Source organism: Pelodiscus sinensis, chromosome 13, assembly GCF_049634645.1.
Source record: "Pelodiscus sinensis isolate JC-2024 chromosome 13, ASM4963464v1, whole genome shotgun sequence".
Lineage (NCBI taxonomy): Eukaryota > Metazoa > Chordata > Testudines > Trionychidae > Pelodiscus > Pelodiscus sinensis.
In genome coordinates, this window is record NC_134723.1 from 2,400,419 (window position 1) to 2,422,810 (window position 22,392).

General features: G+C 55.6%; 2 protein-coding genes across 4 annotated transcripts in view; both read left to right on the forward strand.

Moving 5' to 3' along the window:
• Window positions 1-15,910, forward strand: part of ARHGAP36 (Rho GTPase activating protein 36) — a 28,383-nt gene extending 12,473 nt beyond the window's left edge. For all 3 annotated transcript variants that reach the window (XM_075896657.1, XM_075896659.1, XM_075896658.1), the window contains 9 exons: window positions 2,393-2,455; window positions 3,145-3,401; window positions 4,663-4,858; window positions 6,265-6,320; window positions 6,738-6,888; window positions 9,169-9,317; window positions 10,845-11,021; window positions 11,581-11,678; window positions 14,588-15,910. In XM_075896657.1, coding sequence (XP_075752772.1) covers window positions 2,393-2,455; window positions 3,145-3,401; window positions 4,663-4,858; window positions 6,265-6,320; window positions 6,738-6,888; window positions 9,169-9,317; window positions 10,845-11,021; window positions 11,581-11,678; window positions 14,588-14,843 — 1,403 coding nt within the window. In that variant the 3' untranslated portion in view covers window positions 14,844-15,910. The remainder of the gene's footprint in view (window positions 1-2,392; window positions 2,456-3,144; window positions 3,402-4,662; window positions 4,859-6,264; window positions 6,321-6,737; window positions 6,889-9,168; window positions 9,318-10,844; window positions 11,022-11,580; window positions 11,679-14,587) is intronic.
• Window positions 15,911-17,481: 1,571 nt separating this feature from the next.
• Window positions 17,482-20,793, forward strand: LOC102448166 (uncharacterized). Its single transcript, XM_006118098.4, is given in 5 exon segments — window positions 17,482-17,544; window positions 17,546-17,761; window positions 18,614-18,742; window positions 19,223-19,360; window positions 20,648-20,793. Coding segments are annotated over 5 exon segments (633 nt in total). The 3' UTR covers window positions 20,735-20,793.
• The last annotated feature ends 1,599 nt before the right edge of the window (window positions 20,794-22,392 follow it).

Sequence of the window (22,392 nt, forward strand, 5' to 3'; positions counted from 1 at the left end):
GGCTCCAGCCAGGCAAGCATCCTGCCTCGGACAGCGGCCAGGAAAAGCAGCTGCCAACCGAGGTTCAACAAGCTTGGTAGTGGCAGCTGTGGGATAGGTGGTCGCTGGGACAGTGTCATCTTCATCTCATCAGCTGGAGTTTGGCTTATGCTCTGGGGCGGGGAAGGGGGAGCTTGGAGCCCTTCCAAAGCTGTGGATTATTTATTTCATCCTTTCTGCTACAGACCCTGCTGTTCTTAGCCAGGCCTGTTCAGAACCCAGCGAAGGTCTAGTGATGTACAATCCCATGTAATCGGCTAACCAGTTACACACAGGCTACGTCCAGACTGGCATGATTTTCCGCAAATGCTTTTAACGGAAAAGTTTTTCCGTTAAAAGCATTTGCGGAAAAGAGCATCTAGATTGGCACGGATGCTTTTCCGCAAAAGCACTTTTTGCGGAAAAGCGTCTGTGCCAATCTAGATGCGGTTTTGCGCAAGAAAGCCCCGATCGTCATTTTCACCATCGGGGCTTTTTTGTGCAAAACAATACCGCGTTGTCTCCACTGGCCCTCTTGCACAAAAGCATTTGCATTTCCGCAAGAAGCACTGATTTCAGACAGTAGGAAGTCAGTGTTCTTGCAGAAATTCAAGCAGCCAGTTTAGACAGCTGGCAAGTTTTTCCGCAAAACTTGCCAGTCTAGACGCAGCCACAATGTTTAACAGAGTCGCTGTTTGTGGGGCGGCCGTACTTCCCACTCCCAGAGAGACAGAACAGTCCTTTGTCGGATTCCCCCCAGCCCACCCTCTGACAGTGGGGAAAAAAAGTACAGCAGTCCAATATGGTGGTTAATATCACGTGACCAGGTCACCTGACTCTGTCGAATCAGTGTCCATGAGTCAGTGGCGGTCTGAGTCCACAGGAAGGCCAGCCCCTTGTCATGGTCCATTGCCCTCACGTCTGGCTGTTCCATTGCTGTACCCCAAGCGCTGGCAGGAGACCTCACCCGGAGCAGCAATACGCCTGCTTCGTCAATGTTCCTAACGCCAGACACACCAGTGGCACATACATACTAGTAGGACCGTCCTATTCAGTAAGTCCTACCATGTCCAACGACCCCTTACCCGAGTTATCCTGCACACAGTACATCTCCGGTAGGTCGTAGTCCCATCACGCAGCCCTTTCGCAGAGAACATGGAGCGTCCTGTCCCACGAGCCTTTCAGAGGAAACCCTTCCATCCTGCAGGCCCCCAGCCGTCTTGTTCTTTCCTCAGCCTCTCCACCTCCAGGAGTGAGGCTGTGGGCGTCAGCTCCCCCCACTGCACCCCAGGAGCTCTGCTCAGCGCGTCCAGCCGAGAGACCCCTGGGAGAGCCGTGTATGCTCTTCGGAGACTAGCACACCTCAGCAAGTATTGGCAGGGACCCCAGGCAGCCTTTTCAGCCCAGGAGGTGTGTTAGTGATCGGGAACGGAGGCTCCGAAGCCCTTAGGCTAGCACAGAGAAATGAGGGCTCCGCCAGTCCACCAGCCTCGCTATCATGGACTCAGTTTCAGGCTCTGGGCTGACCCTTCCTCCGTCCTGCTGAGAACTTCTTCCGGAAGCTCCTGCGTAGCCCCCACTGCCAGCTTCGTTCTTGGTTCTCAGGCTGCTCTTTGCCCTGCTGGGACGTGGAGGGGAAAACCTTTCCCTCGTGCTCTGGTTGCGAGACGGGAATGACCTAGTCCCCGGGCCCTCCCGTTGTCTCTTTCGGATTTGGCATCAATACAGGTTGTTCTCTATGGTCCCAGCCTGTTCCTTGCCAACCCATTTGTTGCACCCCAAACAGCAAGGCACCATTCCCCCTTATGTCTCCTGCCCTACTCCAAGAGCAGACTGAACTCTCCCCCCTTCCTCCCCCCGCTGGGTAGCAATGGAGGGAAACTGAGGCACACACAGGCCTCCCCCCCCATAAAAATATGACAAATTCCCACCAGGTCACACTACACAGCTCAGTCTTTGGGTTCAGTTCTGATACGTGCTGAGTGGCGCTTGGAGGATTTCTGGGTAGAAAGCTTATGGGAGCTGAGGTTTGTCTGCAGCTGCTCTTTCCCCTGGTCACCCCAGATGTGGCGGGGAGCTCTCTACTGCAGCGCGCTCTTGTCGTTCGGACGCGAGCCTGGAGAACGAACAGAGCCGCCGGGGAGAAGCCGCAGGGAAGGGTGCGATGGGGGAATGGGAATTATTGCAGAGAAAGTTCTGGGGAAACGCAGCCCCTCCTCCCGTTACATCTGGAGGCTTGAACAGAAACCTGGGGCAAGGGGGACTGATGGGAGAGCGGATGGCAGGGAGAGGAGGGCTGTGTGGGGGTTTGGCTAGGCAGCTGCCTGAAGGTGACCTAACGACGCGCAATCGTTTCTCTCTTTGCTCCCCCCAGCTGGCCCGAAACGCAACAAATCCTTCCGCAGGAAGCTGGAGGCCGCCTCCAAGGAGAAGAGAGGTGAGTGAAGCGCCCGCTGCGGGCTGGGAGAGCGCGAGCCGCCACCGGTAACCGCAGCGCCGCGGCAACAAAGCGCTTTGCTCTTTCATTGGCTTGGAGGGCAGAGGGGCCATGGGATGGGCTCATGGGACCGAGCAGCCGAGGCCGTTACGTTTCCCGCGTGCCCCCGGAGCGGCACCGTTCCAGAAACGCACCCAGGCGGGACTTGAGACTACCAAGATAGCTCAGCCCCCGAAGGGAGACAGGTTTTCCGATCTGCCCCGCCCCCAGCGGGCAGCTGATGCACTGAGCTCTCTTGGAAGCCTGGCCAGTCATGGGCTCTCCTGCCTCCTCCCGCCCCACCGTGCTGCTGCCCGCACTTGTGATGGCCTGGTCCGCGCCGCCGACCGGAGCCCCCAGGGTCACTTTCTGACCCGGCGTGCTGGGCCTGGCCGCCTTGTGCTGAGGCTTTTCTGAGTCCGACTCCTGCCCCCTGAATGAGGGGGCCACAATGGGAACCCCATGGGGGGGGGTGCGCCAAGGGCCCCGGGTCGCCTGACTCTGCCTTTGCTGATGCCGAGTGTAGTGTTGTGGGGTTGCAGCCCTGGCTGGAGGGAGGGGTTGTTACTACCCCTTTCTGCGTGTCTCCTCTCTGCCTGCAGGCCACGGGCCCTGCCTGGGCATTTCCAGCTGTGCTGTGTGTGTTACAGACCGTGGCCCCCAGGCCTTCGGGATCCAGCTCTCCCAGGTGATTGCCAATGACCGGGCGCACAAGCAAATGCAGGAAGCCATGAAAGGCAGCCGCCGGGACTGGCTGGAGGTGGAAGCCACCGTGACCAGATTTCGAGCTCAGATGGAGAAGAAATCCCCTTTCGGCAGAGGCTGCATGGCGGGGCCCAGCGTGGAGTTCGCCGACGCGCCGCTCTCACCTTCTTTCCTGGACAACGTGTCCCGGAGCCAGCGAAGGGTACGGCTGCGGGGCCGGTCGAGCGAGAATGAAACCGTGCGGGGAGCAAGCTGCCGTCACGCCAGGCCGGAGGGGGACACTGGCCCTCCCACCCCCAATGCTGTTCCCCAAGGGCTTTTGTTGCAGGGCCACGCTGGGCGAGTTCGGTCCTCTGGCTTCTCTCAGCCTTGGGCTGGGGAGCCCAGCTGGCTTCCAGCAGCACCAAGTGCTGGGGGCAGTGGCCTAAACTCAGAATATGAGCCAGCCCCTGCCCGAAGCAGCTTGCTTGTGAGCTGGAGGCCTGGAGGGGAGGAGACAGCCCGGGATGCAGTCGAGGGAGGAGGAGGAAACTGGCACAAACCCCTATTGCATGGGAGACACTCAGGCGGTGGGGGCGGCGTATGGCCCGTGGGCTGCATGGCGCCCGTTGGGGCTCTCCGTACGGCCCGCGAGACCTTTTCTTTACCGTTGCCCGCATGCAGGGTTGCCAGATTCCGCTGGTATCTCTCCGCCTCGTTTCTTCCCTCCCCTCCCCGCAAGGTAAGGAAACCCCTCCAGCGAAGAGAGCCACGGCGACCCGCGTGCGAAGCACGGGCATGTGAGGTGTGGGCTGATTGCGCCCGCCATTGACTGGAAAAGCCGGGGGCTCCCTCTGCAGCCCATCCCCGGGCTGCTGCTGTTCCGTCGGCACCTCCCCGCATTCTAGGGCCAGTGAGCAAAACCACTCTCTCCCGGGAGACCGGCGTGGTTCTGACAATCGTGAAGACCACGGAGCTGGAGGAGGGCCCCTCGTGCAGCCCGCGCACAGCCTGGGCTGCTCCTCGCTGCATTAAAACATGAAAGGGTTTGAAAATGGAACAAGCGGGTGAAGGAAAAGCCTGGTCGGGGGCCAATCTCTGGGTCAGATCTGAGAGGCAGTAGGTGGGTGAGGTAGGCCATGCCAGTACAGGGGTGAGGTGGGAAAGTGATCTCTGGATCTCCCACGGCATGGCTGTGTCCCACAGCTCAACCTGTGGAACTCCTTGCCAGAGGATGTGATGAAGGCTAGAACTTTAACAGGGTTCCAAAAAGAGCTAGATAGATTCATGGAGGTTAGGTCCATCAATGGCTAGTAGCCAGCATGGGTGGGAAAGGTGTCCCTGGCCTCTGCTTCTATGGAGGTGGGTGATGGGAAGGATTGCATGAGGATTCCCTGTTGTGTTCCCTCCCTCTGAGGCACGTGGTACTGGCCACTGTGGATGGGGCATGGTCTGACCCACTCTGGTTCTGATGTTCATTGCAGGGGGCGGTGTCTGTGGACTCCATTACTGACCTGGGTGACAACGCCTCCCGGCTGCTGGCTGCTCTGCAGCTGTCCCACCCCAACGAGCTGAACCCCAGGAGAACCCGGGAGAGGAACAAGGCCCTGAGCCTCAATCCCATCTACAGGCAGGTGCCCCGCGTCGTGGACAGATGTTGCCAGCACATTGAGGCTCACGGTAAAGTAGCTTTTCCCGCTCGTCACTGGGATCCCTGGGGAGTGAGGACGCGGTGTCACGTCAGGCCCCTGGAACTCCTGGCCACCGCCCGGGAGCTTGGGACGCAGCCTGTCCTGACCCTCTGCTCTTTGGTTCACTTGTTTGCAGCCAAGAGCCTTCGTCCTGTGTCTTGGCCCTCCCCTGGGTCTCTCCAGGTGGGGGCTGCTCAGGCCTGCAGAGAATCGGGGCAAGTCTGGGGGAGAATCCCCCCTTAGTCTTAAGAATCTCATTTCCATCCTACGCAAACCCCTCTCTCCAGCCCCCTGCTAGAGGGGTGGAGGGACAGACCCTCTCCCCCTCCAAGGCCCACAGTAATCTCCCTTTGCGATGGCCAGACTGGCTATCCACCCCACACGCCAAGGCCTTTCCCGAGTCTCTGACGCTGTTTGAGGTTCCTCCGTCCCCAGAGTTTTTGGCATGAGTTGGTAAGGGGTGTGAAAACGTTATAACTTTCCCCGAGGAGCATCGTAGGCATGCCCGGCCTCGTGTCTGGGGTAGGTGCATCCAGGTCGGCCTGGCCACTGCTGCTCAGAGGGGGGGTGCGGACGTAGAGGACAGGGGATGTAAAACCCCAGTTACAAAGTTAGCTGGTTAAACGGAACGTTGAACGGGTTCACCGTGATCCCACGGCGGGGGGCTGCTCTGGCCCGGGTGGGACTGGCCGGAGCTGCCCCCTGCTTGTTAACTGGTTACCCTGGTAAACATGCTGGTAAGGCGCATGCTTACTGGGTAACCAGTTGACCGGTTAACCCTTTACATCCCTTAATAGCAACCCCCTTCTGTCACTGTAGAAACCATCCACTGTAGCTCTGCGACTCTAGCACCTGTCGTGGAGACATGGCTTCGGCCTGGCACCTGAAGCCAGCTCTAGAGCTATTCTCAAACCAGTGTTTGTTCCCACACTCAGTGTAGAGTCTGGGCAGAGCCCCCCCGGCATCCAGATAATAGAGGAAGTAGCAGAGGCTGGAGGCCAGGTACCCAGGAGCAATGTTCCCTCTCATCTTTCCTATTTGTGTGTGGAATAAATGTATGTGCACTGAGGCATGTGTGGATGTGCACCACCAGGAGAAACAAACCTAGCTGGGCCCTGGGCTAATCATGTGGGCGGCAACTGAATCTCTCGTGAGTGGCCGCACAAGCGCACAGCTGACAGGGAGATTCAGGGCATGGCTAATTCATTGTAGGTGTTACCCTGGGGGACAAAGGAGGGGGTTACTGACATTGGGAGTTTGAATGGAGCAACACCTTCCCCTATAGCTAATGGCAAAGCACCCAGTGCCCACCTGGCACAGACCAGGCCGGGCTGTGAAGAAGTAGAGACATTCAGTTGGCTACCGAGCTGTTTACAACCCTGTTCTCTCTTTCAGGTCTCCAGACCGTGGGCATTTTCCGTGTTGGTAGCTCCAAGAAAAGGGTTCAGCAGGTAGCTCCCCACGCCGTTTGTAGAGTAGTTCTTGCCTAGCCTGCAATAGGAACCAGATTTCTGGGTGGCTGTATCCAGGGCTGCGAGTCCCACGTGCTGTAACACAATCTGTTCTCGCTTGTGTGCGCAGTGAAACACGGTCCCGCCCTGGGGCAGGATCAGGAATGCTCCTAACAGCACTAGCCCACGCTTCCCTGACCCAGTCGTAACGTATCCCTGCTCTGCCCCAAGCGAAGAGTCAGGCGAGGGGATCGCGTGGATGGGGCTGCACGGGGAGCATTGGTGGGGTGCAGCGGGGAAGGGCAGGCAAGAGAGAAAAGAAACACGCGATATAGGGGGCAGGGCCCCAGGCAGCTGGATGGAGGAATGACTGCTGAGCGCTTGCCTTTTCTTCTCTTTTTCTCCCCGTTATCCAAGCTGCGGGAAGCGTTCGACCGGGGATTTGATGTTTTCTTGGATGACAGCCATTGTGTCCACGACGTGGCGGCCCTGCTCAAAGAGTTTTTCCGGGACATGCCTGATTCCCTGATTCCCAGGGAGCTCTATCCAGCCTTTGTCCGCACAGCCTGTAAGTAGCTTCGTTCTCAACCCACGGCCCATGGGCCGCTTGCAGCCCTGTCAACACAAAGCAGCAGCCACGTGACCGCCTCCGGGCAGACAGGCTGCATGCGGGCAGGCCTGCATCCACACACTGTATATATTAGATCTATTTTGTTAGTCTCTAAGGTGCTACAGGGCTACTGGATTTTTTGGAACAGAATAGGATTTCTCTCCAGATCAGAAGCAGAGCAGAAGGAATCATGTTCCCTCTTCTAAAGAGGAGGGGAAGAAAAGACAACAGCGCTTTGAAATGTCAGATGAAATAAGCAGCAGGAAGCGGTATTTGTCTCTGGGATGGAGTTTAGCTCTGAGGAAACAGCTTGGGGACAAAGGGGGAAAAGACCCTTCTTGGCGTCACAGTCTATAAACGGTGAAATTCAAGCCGTCGTTAAAAATCTGAAACGCCTGGCTGCAGAAAGAGGAGAGTGAGTCACTGGACCGCTGGCTGGCTGGCATGAGCAGGCGGATCCCGTTGCTGGCAGGGATGAAAGGTGGGAAACCGTAGGAAAGAGAAAAATTGACCAGAGCAGCTGCTAAAGGCAAAACAAGGCCTCACCCAGGGAGCGAAAAAGTAAAGAACAGTCTGAGTCAGAGCAGAAACCTGTGCAGAGATGGATAGAGCCCAACATGCTGGCTTGTTCTACTTGAAAGAATCACACGGGGGGATAAGGCAAAACACCACACTTATTGATAATGTAACACACACTCACACACTGTTGTGATGTTTATCGTTACCAGTCTGTTGCTCACTGGCCAGGCGAGTTAAATGCGAGGGAGAGAGGAGCAAGGCTTCTTTTGGTCCGAACCGATGCTCTGAGCTTGCCACGGCAAACCCCAAAGATTCCTGCCAGACAGCCCCTCTTTTATAGGGCTTTTCTCCCATCCTCCATCAGCTCTCATCCGTCACAATCGGTTCTTGTAACATCTGTTTATCTGGAAGTTGTTTTCTTTGTCATCCGGTATCCATAGCATGGTGCCCCCTTCCTGGTGTCGTTTCGAGCTACCCTGTCTGTCCCAGTGTGGGGAGCTTGCTTTTAACTTCATGTCCGTCTGTCTGTCCTGCACTAGTCTCCTTTAGAAAGGGCCCATTTGATAGAGTCTTGGTGTCCCCGAGTCTCCAGCTCCTCCTTTGGCCTTCAAAGTCTGTCTCTCCCGTGAAACACCCGCATAACTCACTCGTCCCCCCCCCCCCCCCGGCAGAAAATCTGAGAAATGATTAAACATTTGTACTAACAGAAGTTTTGTATCAGAACTAGGCTGGATACCTTACAAAGGCAATTGTAGCCCTTTGCCTGAGACCACTCACAGAGAGAATGAGTCTGCACTACAGCCGTAGCTAAGAGCTGGTGTTTCGCTCAGGTGGTGACAGCTCATGCGCTAAGCTCCAGAGGTCCCAGGTTTGATTCCGCCCACAGACAATTGGAGTCTGTCAGTGTGACACGTGGACACCAGAACTGGACTCTGTATCCAGAAGTGGCCTCACCAGTGTTGCCAATAGAGCCACTCCCATTTAACATGCCTGTGTTTGCACAGCTACAATTCACACTCACTCTCTTCGCCCCTGCGTTGCACTGGAGCTCGCAGTGAGTCTGTTCTTTCAGTGTCACCCCTTTCCAGGACACAGTCGCTCCACCTGTAGGTGTGACCTGCATTCCTTATGCCTAGCTGCAAGGCCTGAAATTTGACTCTATGAAAATGCAGTGGGATTGGCCCACTGACCAATCAGACTGTAGCTACTTGGCTGTGAGGTGCCCGGAGAAGGGAGGGGACAGACAGGTTGTTTCTCCTGTTAAAGATGCTTGTTTCTGACACACATAAAACACCTCTCCTGAGACGGTGTGGTGAGGAAAGGGGAGTTCACAATCTGGGACCATGCTCTCAAGAGGAGCTTTCAGTCATCTTACGACTGTCCCTTCCTGTGCTTTAACAATCTGTGTTGGAGGAATGGTTCTGCTGGGAATGACAGACCATAGAGCTTGCAGCGTTCTCGCCTCCAGGCTGCTTCCTTAGGCACAGGGGAAGAGAGTTATTGACTGGATCCCGCCCGGATGCCTGTCTCTGACAGGAGGGTGCATGAAAGCCACCAGTGGGCTGTTGTGGGACTCCCGTGCACGGGAAGAGTGGGTTCCTGTGGCCATGGTGCTTGTCTGGCTGCTTAGGAAATCGGCTCACGTGAGAGCAACACGTCTGGATGCGCCTGTCTGTCTTGTCAGTCTCGGGTCTAAATTGCTCGTTTTTCTCTGGCTAGGCCTGGAACGCGGGGCCCAGCTGTCCGTGCTGCAGCTGCTGGTGTACCTCCTGCCACCCTGTAACAGTGACACCCTGTACCAGCTCCTGCAGTTCCTCCACACGGTGGCCCAACATGCCCAGGACTCCACCGGTCCAGAGGGACAGGAGGTAATGGCTTGCCAGTCGTCCAGGCCTCTCTGCTTTTCCCAGTTCTTGCCGTATCTGAGCTCCGTGTTCCCAAAGGATTCCCCGTGGTTTCAGCAGAGTGGCTTTATGTTGTGATGGGAGTGCGTACAAGCTACAGTCTTGCCATGTCAGGCCGTGGCCTGCCTCTTGCCCCTCTGGTCTCCAGCACACTCTGACGGCTGGTAACCTGCGTCAGAACCGAAGGCCTCTGGTTAATTATTCTGCCCCCGGCACTCTGCACTCATTCTGCGTGAGTCCGGTTCACATTGCCCAGGGACGAAGGGGGTTGAAAACAAGTTTCAGGGCTTGTTCTAAACGGTTAAGCTAAACATGGAAACGTGGACTCCCCCTTTCTGAAAACCACCTGGGCCATCCCAGCTCCTGTGCGCGCCTCCAGCCGTACCACTGTGTGCTGGGAGCCTGTCCGATCGAGGAAGCCAAAGGAGGGTGGGTACAGAATTTCCGGGGAAACCTACACAGAGGAGCAGCTGGTGTTGGTGGCTTGGCAGGAGCCCTCTTCCTGCTGCATGAGCCCAGGACCACTAGTCAGCAGGCCCTGGAGGGAGCTGCTGGAGCCAAGGGGCTTTGTGCCAGACGAGAGAGAACTGAAATGTACCCATCTGTGGGGCTGTAAAGATCTCATGCAAGAACTGGGAAAGTATCCCTGATGCCCTGGCTGAGTTTCCATTCAGAGGCTGTAAGCAAGATGGTTTACGTGCAGCCTTTCTAAATTGCCTGTGCCGCTACAGTTGGGTATCCTGCATATGTTATGTTATTGTCTGCTTCCCACCCTGAGCCCTTTGGTTTGGTTTAAGAACATAAGAACGCTCAGCTGGGTCAGACCAAAGGTCCATCTAGCCCAGTGTCCTGTCTGCCGACCACGGCCAATACCAGGTGCCTGAGAGGGAGTGAACAGAACAGAGGATTATCACCTGATCCCTCCCCCCTCGCCCCTTTCCTGACAAACAGAGGCTAGGGCCACCATTCCTACCCATCCTGGCTAATAGCCATTGATGGAGCTAACCTCCAGGAATTTATCTAGCTCTTTTTTGAACCCTGTTAAAGTCCTGGCCTTCACAGCATCATCTGGCAAGGAGTTCCACAGGCTTCTGTATATTGTTAAATAGCAGTCATGTTCCACCCCAGATATGGCAGGGGAAGTTGTTCTGCTGTATAGTTTGGGAAGTGTCATGGGGGTGGAATGGGCTCTGGAAAGGTTATTTGTTACTTTGAGTTGAGCGGTGAACCTAAGATCCCAGCAGCAGGTGGGACAGGTAGAACAGTCGGACTGAGGGATTATCGAAGGTAGGAGGGAGGCAGCTTGAAGACACTGCCTGGTGTGAGTGTTCTGCTGGAGTTCACCAGGTCAGAGAGCCGTTGCCCTGTTCTTCTCCTGGGAAGGGGCCCCAGCCGCCTTCCTTTAGCCTCGGTCACGGGGTGAGGGCGAGCACCGGAGCGAGTTGAGTCACCGGCTGGTGTCTGATGCTAATTTCTGTGCTTGGTTGTTAGATTCCCGGAAATAAAATGACAGTCTCAAATTTGGCTACAATTTTTGGCCCCAACCTCCTGCAAAGAGAGAAGCCTCTGGAGAAAGACCCCAGCGCCCAGGCTGTGGACATGGAAGACAGCGCGTCCATCATCCTTGTCCTCCAGCGTCTGATTGAGAACTACGACGCCTTGTTCACGGTAGGGAGGGAGGCATTTGCCATGATCGCATTTCCTAATTTTCCCCTGGCTTGCCGGGAGCGGCCCCAGCCTGCCTGCACCGTGCGAGCCAGATGCCAGGTGCTGACGTCCAAAGCTGCAGCGGAAATCTCGCCAGGTGACGTGGCATGCAAATTAGGGCTGGTGGGAGTTTATGGCCTCGTGGGAGTTTGACATCTCCCACAGTTCCACATGGGCTCCCCTTTCAAAATCTCCCACAAGCCATGGCTTCAGGGACACGTGGTGGAACGTGGAAGCACAACAGTAGCCTTAATTTGGGCCCACTGCTCGGTCCTCCTGGTACAACGGTAAATCCTTTACTGTCCACGTGGCCCATTGTCTAGGAATCCCTGCAACCTTTTCTCCCAGACTGACGGGGCAGCCTGGGCCCGGCTCTGCTCAGACTCCCGAGAGAGGGGGGCAGTATCGTGCCCACGTGAAGTCAGCGCTGTGTCTGCGGAACAAGGCGTCGGGTGGGGAATTCAATCCTGCTGTGTTTGGAGTCGTGGCTGAGTTGTCTCTGCCCATTGCTGCTCTGCAGGTACCCCCCGAGGTGCAGCACGACGTCCTCCGGAGGCTGTTTCAGACGGAGCCTGATGTCATTGACTTCCTCTTACGCAGGAAGTTCAACGCCGCCCTGTAAGTCCTCTGGGGGACTTGGCCCTTCGCGTCGCAGAAATGGAGCTTTTTGCAAAAGGGCAGCAAAGGCACATCCGGGACAGCTTTGCAAATTGTCCCTCCGTCCTCTTCCTTGCGTCTCCCCCGTGAAACCCTCACACGCTCTCCCTCCCTCTGACTTCCCGGCTGCTTCTCCCCGCCCATTTCCTCCTCCCTTCCCTAAAACCTGCCCTCCTCATCCCCTCCAGAAGTTCCTCCATCTTCTGTTTGCTCCCCAAGATGCCCCCCCGTCCTGCTGCCCCTCCCCAGTGTATCTCTGCCCCAGGTCTGGTTCAAGCTGCCAACTGCCTAATCATACAAATCCCAAACACCCAAACCCTGGTCCCCGCCCCTGCCCTCCCCTTCACTGAGGCCCTGCCCTCCCCTCACTCACTCCATCACCCCTCCCTCCTCCGTTCATTCTCACCTGCCCTCCCTCACTCCATCATCCCTCCCTCCTCCGTTCATTCTCACCTGCCCTCCCTCACTCCATCATCCCTCCCTCCTCCGTTCATTCTCACCTGCCCTCCCTCACTCCATCACCCCTCCCTCCTCCGTTCATTCTCACCTGCCCTCCCTCACTCCATCACCCCTCCCTCCTCCGTTCATTCTCACCTGCCCTCCCTCACTCCATCACCCCTCCCTCCTCCGTTCATTCTCACCTGCCCTCCCTCACTCCATCACCCCTCCCTCCTCCGTTCATTCTCACCTGCCCTCCCTCACTCCATCACCCCTCCCTCCTCCGTTCATTCTCACCTGCCCTCCCTCACTCCATCACCCCTCCCTCCTCCGTTCATTCTCACCTGCCCTCCCTCACTCCATCACCCCTCCCTCCTCCGTTCATTCTCACCTGCCCTCCCTCACTCCATCACCCCTCCCTCCTCCGTTCATTCTCACCTGCCCTCCCTCACTCCATCACCCCTCCCTCCTCCGTTCATTCTCACCTGCCCTCCCTCACTCCATCACCCCTCCCTCCTCCGTTCATTCTCACCTGCCCTCCCTCACTCCATCACCCCTCCCTCCTCCGTTCATTCTCACCTGCCCTCCCTCACTCCATCACCCCTCCCTCCTCCGTTCATTCTCACCTGCCCTCCCTCACTCCATCACCCCTCCCTCCTCCGTTCATTCTCACCTGCCCTCCCTCACTCCATCACCCCTCCCTCCTCCGTTCATTCTCACCTGCCCTCCCTCACTCCATCACCCCTCCCTCCTCCGTTCATTCTCACCTGCCCTCCCTCACTCCATCACCCCTCCCTCCTCCGTTCATTCTCACCTGCCCTCCCTCACTCCATCACCCCTCCCTCCTCCGTTCATTCTCACCTGCCCTCCCTCACTCCATCACCCTTCCCTCCTCCGTTCATTCTCACCTGCCCTCCCTCACTCCATCACCCCTCCCTCCTCCGTTCATTCTCACCTGCCCTCCCTCACTCCATCACCCCTCCCTCCTCCGTTCATGCTCACCTGCCCTCCCTCACTCCATCACCCCTCCCTCCTCCGTTCATTCTCACCTGCCCTCCCTCACTCCATCATCCCTCCCTCCTCCGTTCATTCTCACCTGCCCTCACTCACTCCATCACCCCTCCCTCCTCCGTTCATTCTCACCTGCCCTCCCTCACTCCATCACCCCTCCCTCCTCCGTTCATTCTCACCTGCCCTCCCTCACTCCATCACCCCTCCCTCCTCCGTTCATTCTCACCTGCCCTCCCTCACTCCATCATCCCTCCCTCCTCCGTTCATTCTCACCTGCCCTCCCTCACTCCATCACCCCTCCCTCCTCCGTTCATTCTCACCTGCCCTCCCTCACTCCATCACCCCTCCCTCCTCCGTTCATTCTCACCTGCCCTCCCTCACTCCATCATCCCTCCCTCCTCCGTTCATTCTCACCTGCCCTCGCTCAGTCCATCACCCCTCCCTCCTCCGTTCATTCTCACCTGCCCTCACTCACTTTCACCGGGGTGGGGCAAGGGGTTGGAGTGCAGGCTCTGGGCTGGGGCTGAGGGTTCGGAATGTGGGAGGGGGGCTCCGGGCTGAGGTTGGGGTGCAGGAAGGGGATGCAGGTTCTGGGAGGAGTTTGGGTGCAGGAGACGGCTCAGGGTTGGGTTGGAGGAGGGGGGGTCAGGGGGCTGACTTCAGGAAGTGGTTTAGGGCTGGAGCAGAGAGTTGGGGAGAGGAGCATGGGCTCCCAACTGGGCAACGCTTAACTTGGGCAGCTCCCGCTCGCCGGTGCAGTAGAGATAAGGCAGGCTCCAAGCCTGGCCTGGCTCTGTGTGGCTCCCAAAATGGCCAGCATGTCCCTGTGGCCCGTAGGGGCATGGAGCCAGGAGTCTCTGCATGCTACCCTTGCCCATAGGCACTGCCCCCCGCAGCTCCCATTGGCTGTGGTTCTCAGCCAATGGGAGCTGCAGAATCAGTGCTTGGGGTGGGGGCATTGCCTGGGGGCCGCAGGCATGGGAACAGGCCAGCCACTTCCAGGAGCAGCGCAGGGCCTGGGCACTGCTGAACTTTCAGTGGTTTAAAATCTCCCAGATTGGCCTCGGAGGCCTCCAGGAGATTAAGCCGGACACCAGCGAATGCTGTTGGCAACCATAGCATCTCCGCCTCCCCGCTGGTCCCAGCAGGGGTGCTTGGTGGGTGAGCCCGACCCTGGATGCGGTGGGAAAGCAGAGCTCCACAAGGTGCTGACCAGCTCCTCCCCAGCAAAGATAAAAGCTGCCAGGAAGGGGAAGCAGCAAACGTTGCCAGTGCCCCTTTCAGACTGTGCCGCCTGACAGCCTGGCATGGGGAGGAGACAGCCCTCTGCTTGGAGCTGCTCCCTTCCGCCTTCCCGCCCCTGGCTTTGAAGGTCAGAGCGGTTTGAACTGTCACGGGGGGTTGTGTCCCTTTTCTCCTAGGAGCACGGAGAGCGAGCCAGCTACAGAGACGCACCCCTGCTCCCTGCTGCCCAGCCAGCGCGGCATGCTGGCGAGCGACCAGGTTTCCTCGCGTCTGTACAGCCACGTCTCCTTCCTAAACCTGCACGTTGAGAAGCAGCAGCCCCAGGGCAGCCCAAGCGCCACCCTGGCCTTTAACACGTACCAAATGGTGCGACACATCCACAAGAGAGACGCCGTCCCCCAGGCCAGGGTGCGGACGTCCTGGGAAGCATAAATCTCCAAGGGGACATCTCCATTTGCAGCAATCCGCCTTCTCGTTCGTAGCCGCGCGTCGCCCCCCGGTGGGCGGCACGAGGATAAACCGCAGAGATGTTTTACTGTCCTATAGCCGAGCTAGACCAGATAGCGCTTCGCGCGTAGGAGCCCTACCCGCATCAGTGCTGTGGCTGCCCCAGGGAATGACTTGGGGATTTTTGCTAATGTAAGCGAGGCCTAGGGTGACATTACGCTGAATTCCGGCCTGGCCTCGCCGAGGGCTAGAAAGAACGCATGGAACGTGTGTGGAGTTATCGAAAGGGGCGTCTGTAAAAGTAGAGCGCCTGTATTCCAGAGCTGTGTGCACAACGGCAGGGGAAGCACAGTTTGTGTGTCCGTGGGGCATGTTGGCCGGGGGGGGGGGGGCTTGCTTGTGTCTGTTACCTAACAAGCCATGGAGCTGCATTTTCATCTGAGCTGGTGCAGGATAGGGTGCCTGCTTGCTCATGTTAGCCCTGCCGCGAGTGGCAGCTCGTGTTTCCTACACTCCAGGATCTGTGGGTTGGTTTCTGGGGGGAGTTTAAGGGGCTGGCTTTGGCCTATAAAGCTGCCTCCCTGAAAGGCCCCTCAGCCCATGTTGTGCTGCTGCGAGCAGAGGCCCTTGAGCTGGACATGTCTAAAAGGAGCACCTGCTCTGCCGGGGCCCCTTTCATCCCTCCCTCCCTCCCGGTAGTCCCAATTGGTTGACCTTTCAGGGTATGTTGCAAAGCTCAGCAGAGGCTGTCAAAGGCAAGTTTGTCTCGGAGCAAAGCGGGCTGGGATTTTCAGCTAGACGGGTTGCACCATGTGCGGTTAGACAAGGCCGGGAAGGAGAACTGATGCTGCTCTGGAAGGTGCTTTGTAACTCATAGATTCCTAGGGCTGGAAGAGACCTCGGGAGGCCATCGAATCCAGCCCCCTGCTAAAAAAGTTCACGTTATTGTGTTTGTAAATGTATGGTACACATCTCCGGAGCACTGGCTGGCGGCCTATAGGACTGGATTGTATTGTAAACCAAAATAAAGGAATATATCCAAGCCAGAAAAAGGGATTTTCCCGTTTTTCTAAAAGCGTAGCAGCACCTCTGTTGAGATTAGAGCCGGGTTTTCGTTTGGAGCAAGATTCCAAGCTTTGTTTCGGAGCGAGGAGGCCTGGCACCTTCCCCGGCCGCGCCGCGCAGGAGTTGAGGGGAGAGGCTGAGTTCTTCTGAGCATTTGCAGCCGCAGCTGTGCGAGTTAATTAGGAATGAACGTTAAAGGCAGCTGCAATCCTAGAGGCTTCTCAGACTCTGGCCTCTGTGCATAACCCTGCTGCGGGCAGATCGCTGCGAACCCCAGGCCCTGCCCGGCACAGCCTGGGGACCCGCCCCAGGAGAGCCAGTGCCCCCACGTGTAGCCTGGATTTGGGGGGTTCCCCTTAGAGCCCGCTCTCCGACCTCCCCCACCGGGCCCGCTGGTCGCATCCCGGGCTGAGCTGGCTGCTCAGCCGCTGGCTCCGGCTAGGCTCAGTTGCAGGGGGAACCCCAGGGGCTTCCCTAAGTGCGTCACCGCCGCTCCAGCCAATCGGCGCCGCTTCGGGCTCCCGCCCCCACGACCCGCCCTCTACGCCCCTCGACCAATCGCCACGCCGTTGCCATAGTAGCGGCCGGGCCGGGTTTAGCCAATGGGCTGCAGGGGATTGTTGCGGGCTCTCTACTGCCCCTGCCGGGTGCGGCGCCATGGTGAGTGGGGCGGGGGGGGCTGCCTGGGGCCCGGCTTGGAACCCCCCCCCGGCACAGTGACGGGGCAGCGCCCCTCCCCCCGCGGCCTCAGGGCCCCCCCCAGTGGGGCTGGGCCGAGCCCCCCTCCCCCCATGGCACTGGCCTTTAGAGCCCCCCCGTTGGGCTGGACCGAGCCCCCCTCCCCCCATGGCACTGGCCTTTAGAGCCCCCCCGTTGGGCTGGACCGAGCCCCCCTCCCCCCATGGCTCTGGCCTTTAGAGCCCCCCCCCGTGGGGCTGGACGGAGCCCCCCTCCCCCCATGGCACTGGCCTTTAGAGCCCCCCAGTGGGGCTGGACCGAGCCCCCCTCCCCCCATGGCACTGGCCTTTAGAGCCCCCCCGTGGGGCTGGACCGAGCCCCCCTCCCCCCATGACACTAGCCTTTAGAGCCCCCCCGTGGGGCTGGGCCGAGCCCCCCTCCCCCATGGCACTGGCCTTTAGAGCCCCCCAGTGGGGCTGGACCGAGCCCCCCTTCCCCCATGGCACTGGCCTTTAGGGCCCCCCCGTGGCTCTGGCCTTTAGGGCCCCCCCGTGGGGCTGGACCGAGCCCCCCTCCCCCCATGGCACTGGCCTTTAGGCCCCCCCCCCCCGTGGGGTTGGATCGAGCCCCCCTCCCCATTTGGCACTGGCCTTTAGGCCCCCCCGTGGGGTTGGACCGAGCCCCCCAGGCGGTCTGAGTCTTAGGGGGTCCCTTTCCCCCAGGTGGGGCTGGCCCAAGCTCCGACCCAAGCGAGGCCTTGTGGGGTCAGCGTGGCTTTGAGTCCGGGGTCCAGCAATTCTAAGCCCAGGTTTATAGTGCAGGGTGGTCACTCAAGTGAGGGCTTGGAAACAGAGGCCACCCGCTGGGTTCCAGGTTTGTAATGCAGTGCAGATGCACCCTTGTAGGTGCTCTGGGGGACATGGGGTGGGACAGGCAGGGTGGCTGAATCCCTGATGCTAGTCATCCACTTGGTCTTGTGTTCTTCTACGAATGGTTCCAAGGCTTCCATCTCCAAGAAAGGGATTGAAGGGCCAGCGACCCGGAAAAAGAAAGTGGCTCCTAAGCTGGTACTCACTGAAGAACAGAAACAGCAGTTGCGAGAGGTCTTTGATTTGCTTGACACTGATGGCACCGGCACCGTGGATGTGAAAGACTTGAAGGCAAGCAAGAAGTGGCAGATACGCTGTGTGCTTGTCCCCAAAAGGCCTAGAGCAGCGGACAGTAGAACAGAGAGAGCGCCATGGGTGATACCAAGTTTGAGGCACATTGGAAGATCAGGATGGCAGAAGCCTGCATTGCTGTAGTCCATTTTGTATCTGTTTCTATGTTCCAGATAAACAGAGTCGGCCTTTGGGGCTGTTGCTCTGGCATGTTTCTCCAATGTTAAATGCTGTCTCTCTCTCATACAATATTAAAAGGACACTGTCCACTTAAAAGTCACGCTTAAGTCTGAAAGCGTGTGACCTACTTTGATTGCATAAGTCATCCAAGGTGAGTGCAACTGAACAGTTTAGAGAAAGGAAAACATTTTCTTCTGTTCCCCCTCGCCACAGTTTGTTCACATAGCGGTTCTGGCAGTCATTCTCAGTTTTGCCATTTCCTCTGGCTAATAAGTCAATTTCTCCTGTGTGTATCTGGGGCTGACACACAGACACAAAGGAGAGAAAAGCATTATAAACTCCGTGTGACTGGCAGAGGGATTCAGAGGTTGGGCTAGTACAGTCTAACTCATTTGTGCTGTAAACTGGATGCTTTAATGAGGAATGCTAAAAAATAAATTGCTAAGGTCAAACCTTCAGGGTCATCTTTGGAATAAGTTCTACATGTGTAGCACAGGCAGCCTGGGGCACCTGCTCTTGATCATGCCCCTTGCCATGCTCTTATTTATTATTTGATGTGCCTTAGCACTGGAAGGCTCCAGCCCCATTTTTATCATCATGTGCCCCACAGTTTGAATTGTCTCCCCCGCTTTGCCTCTGTTTGCATGGCCAGCCTGTGTTCCATGTTTGTAGGTGTCCATAAGGGCGCTTGGGTCTGAACCTAAGAAAGAAGAGATGAAGAAAATTATATCAGAAGTTGACAAGGAAGGCTCAGGGAAGATCAACTTTGATTCCTTTTTGTATGCGATGACTCAGAAAATGGTATGTCAGTTGGGCAAGCCACAAAAGTTCTGGGCATGCTTAACACAAAGGGCTTAGATGGGCGTTGAGAGCACTTTGGACCCAAGAGAGTCCAGCATTTCCCATTCAGAACGAACAATTTAACAGCCAGAGATAAATCGTTATGCAAGAGCCACTGAAACATTGGAGCACTACCTATTGTGCTATCCCTGACAGCTGCCTGTTCGCTCAGTAGATCTAATTCACCTCATCCTTCATTTGGACCACTACCAGGACATCCCACTCCTGGTCCCCCTTCCTCTTCTGGCAGCTTTGTTCATGGCATTTCCTTAAGTAATAAAAGAGAAGGACAAATGTAAAATAGTGGCAATAAATGAATGCTACAGTGGCCAGGCAGATTCCAAGTTATCCTCTTAGTATTGATTCTTAGAGGGGGGTTGTTAGAAGATTGGTGGCTTCCCTTCACGTTGATGTAACATTAGCCTGTGCTTCTTTGTCAAGTCTGAGCCAGAATCCAGAGAGGACATTCTGAAAGCCTTCAAGCTGTTTGATGACAACGGATCTGGCAAAATCTCTTTTGAAAATCTCAAACGCGTGGCCGGGGAGATTGGGGAAAACCTCACAGATGAGGAGCTGCAGGTTTGTAATGTGCATCTCTTTGCCTTTGCGCAATGTTGCCATGCGTCCTTGTTTCATGGAAGATTAATTTAGCTATTAAGGGAATTGCACAGTGTTCTAAATTCATCTTACCTTTCTACGACATCTCCTCATTGCTACTCTAATTCGCAAAGCATGGGAGGGGGGTTGTGCCTTTATCTGAAGCATTAAATATTAGCCAGAGATGGAGGGAGGATATTGGGTTTGACACACAGAGGATGTGCTATGACAAATTTGTTGTTACTTAGTGTGGATTCTCCTAATAAATGACAAGGCTGGAACATCCCTTTCTTATCTTTTTATTTCCTTGAGTTTTTCCTGAAACTTTCCCATTTCCGTATACCTAATAAAGGTGTTCACTGTCTTTAGTTCCTATGCAGTGAATGGGGAATGCAAAGAGATGTATCATTGATTCATGGCCAATTATGGCTACATCTCATCTCATGAGAGCATTGTTCCATTTCTAGTATGTGGCAACTCTCATTTGGCCTTGCAGTTCTCCTTTTTGCACCACCTAGACAGAGATAGTCCGTCTCCACTGCATGTGTTTATATAAAATCATCACCAGTCAGTAATGCTTTGTAAAGACAGAGCAGTTGGAATTTTAGACCGGCATACCGGGACATTAGCAGAACCCGTAGTATATTTTCTGACTGTAGAAGGTCTTGCTGATAAAACCATTACAAGAATCAGTGTTTAGTCTGCAAAATAGACAAGGAAAAAAATCTAACAGGTAATTCCTCCCCCCACTTCTTAGTCTGACATTTGCAGTCTGTGGTGGTGTGGTGTTTTTTTCATTACTCTGGGTGAGGAGAGCTCAACATGTAAAAGGATTCAACAGTCCATGCATTATTTCTCCAGCCACTTCTTGCAGTCCTACTTTTTGCTGTGCCCTCACCAGTGAGTTAGTGGTGTTGCAGTGCTGTGGCTTTGCACTGTTGTAATACAGCCGAAACGTCTGTCTGCAGGCTGTATTACGCAAAGCATAGCATGGTACAGTGGAAGTGCTTTGAACACTTTGGATATGAAAGCTGCTTGAAGAAAATCTCTCTTTGCTTTCCATTCCTCTCCCTTCTCTAATCGGTTTTAATGGGCTTCATGTGGGTGCAGTTTGCCCCTTGGAAGAGATACAGCACAAGACTTATGCATTATTTTGTCCTGTTTTGTGGAGAGCTTTTAATGGTGCATAGACCTTGTGCTGAAACTCTGTAAAGGGGTGAATTCCATCTTCTCACCTAACCTGGAATCTGTATCCTTACTGTTCTGCAGGAAATGATTGATGAAGCTGATGTGGATGGAGATGGGGAAGTGAACGAACAGGAGTTCCTGCGAGTCATAAGGATGAACAGCATGTAGCTAGATATTTCTCGTTTCTTTTTACTCACATTGTGAAATACAGTTGGTAGGCACATCTGTTTTTTCTCCAGCTTCTCTCCATTCTCCTGGGTTAAAAAACATTAGGGGATCACCCTCAGAGTATTTCAGAGTCATGGTGGCAGTGGGAATGAATTGTTGAGTTTAGCTGTTTATAGACACATTTCGGATTCCGCTACAGAATTTTTAAATGGTCTCAGGTTGCATTCTGGGCGTAGGCAAAATGTTGACCTTTTTTTGGGACTGTTTCTGAGTTCCAGCATAACTGCATTCCCTTTTCAATTGCTTCCTAAAAGGCAGGGAAACGGACTTTCAGGAATAACAGGAAATATTTTTCAAAATATACCTTTTCAGACTTTTTAATCCCAGCTACGCTGTCTCCCTCATTAAAATATTCAAGACGCCTTGGTAAAGGCTCCCCCTGGTCGGCTTTTTGACCAACTCTTCTCAAATGAGGTCAACTCCATTCCCCCTCCCCTTCCCAGCGGAAACCCGCATAGTACGATCCCTGCTGCTGGGCTAAGTCAGCCCCAGCTTTGGGGCCTTCTGCTGTGACGTTCCCCCCCAACACAAGTAAAATAGGGACCAGAGTCTGCTCTGTTACACCAGTGCCAATCCTAGATCACTGCTGAAGTTACCCTGGCCCCAAACTGGTCTACCACTGTGGGAAAAATCAGAGCCATTGACGTCGGTGGAGCTGTACCTCTTCAGAGCTAGAAGAGTTTCGCAGAACGTACTCCAGATTTTCACTAGGGTAACAGACTAGAATGTGCCTAGGCTAGAGGGGAAAAGAAGGGGGAGCAACACCCCCCCCTCCAAACCCAGGAATTATTGAGGCTAAAACCTTCTTGCAGCCAGACTGTTCCAGTGTGTTAGATCCTGGATTGTCTTTGTCAGAAGGCGTTTCTTCCTTCTAAGGGGATCAAAAGATCTGGAGTGTCAGGTCTTCTGCATGACCCTGGGTAGACGCTCCCTATGGTACGCTAGCAAAGCTTCTACGCGTTATGGAGGAAGCGTCGTACCCGTTTCCTCCATCAGAGGGCTCCTCGGGCTAAGGGATGCAGAAAGCACCCACAGCCCTGAACAGTTTTGTGTAAGAGGGGGAGTGACCATCCAGCAGGAGAAGATACAGTTTGAGGAGGAGGGAGACAGGCACCCTTTAAAGAAAGAGGAATCAAGAATGTGAACCTTGAGACCTTTGGGAATCCGGCGCGGTAGCTCCGCAGCTGGTGAGAGACAGCTTTGTTCCAAGAGCCCCGTCAGTGGCTTCTGCTTTTTTTTTTTTTGCTTTAAAAAGGAATTTAAAAAGCAAGAGAAGTGCAGAAGCCAGTAAATGTCTAGGTCAGAAAGGGGACTAGACCTGCAGTGCAGCAGAGGGGGACCTATGAGGGAGATTGGTTAAGGGGATGTAGCACATGTACCCTCGAGTCCAGCCAGTGTTCTGGGCGCTGACGTGGCGAGCTCTGAGTAGAAGAAGAAAGATAAGAGACTGCCTAGTGGCTTTGTAGTCGCGTTTCCCAGGTGCCGAGGTTCACCGGTGCGGGGTGCAATGCTAGACAGTGTCTCTTACCTAGAGTCTTGGATTTCACCCACCACCGTTGAGTCTGATCCCTGGGGAAAAGTGATGATCTGTGCAGGAA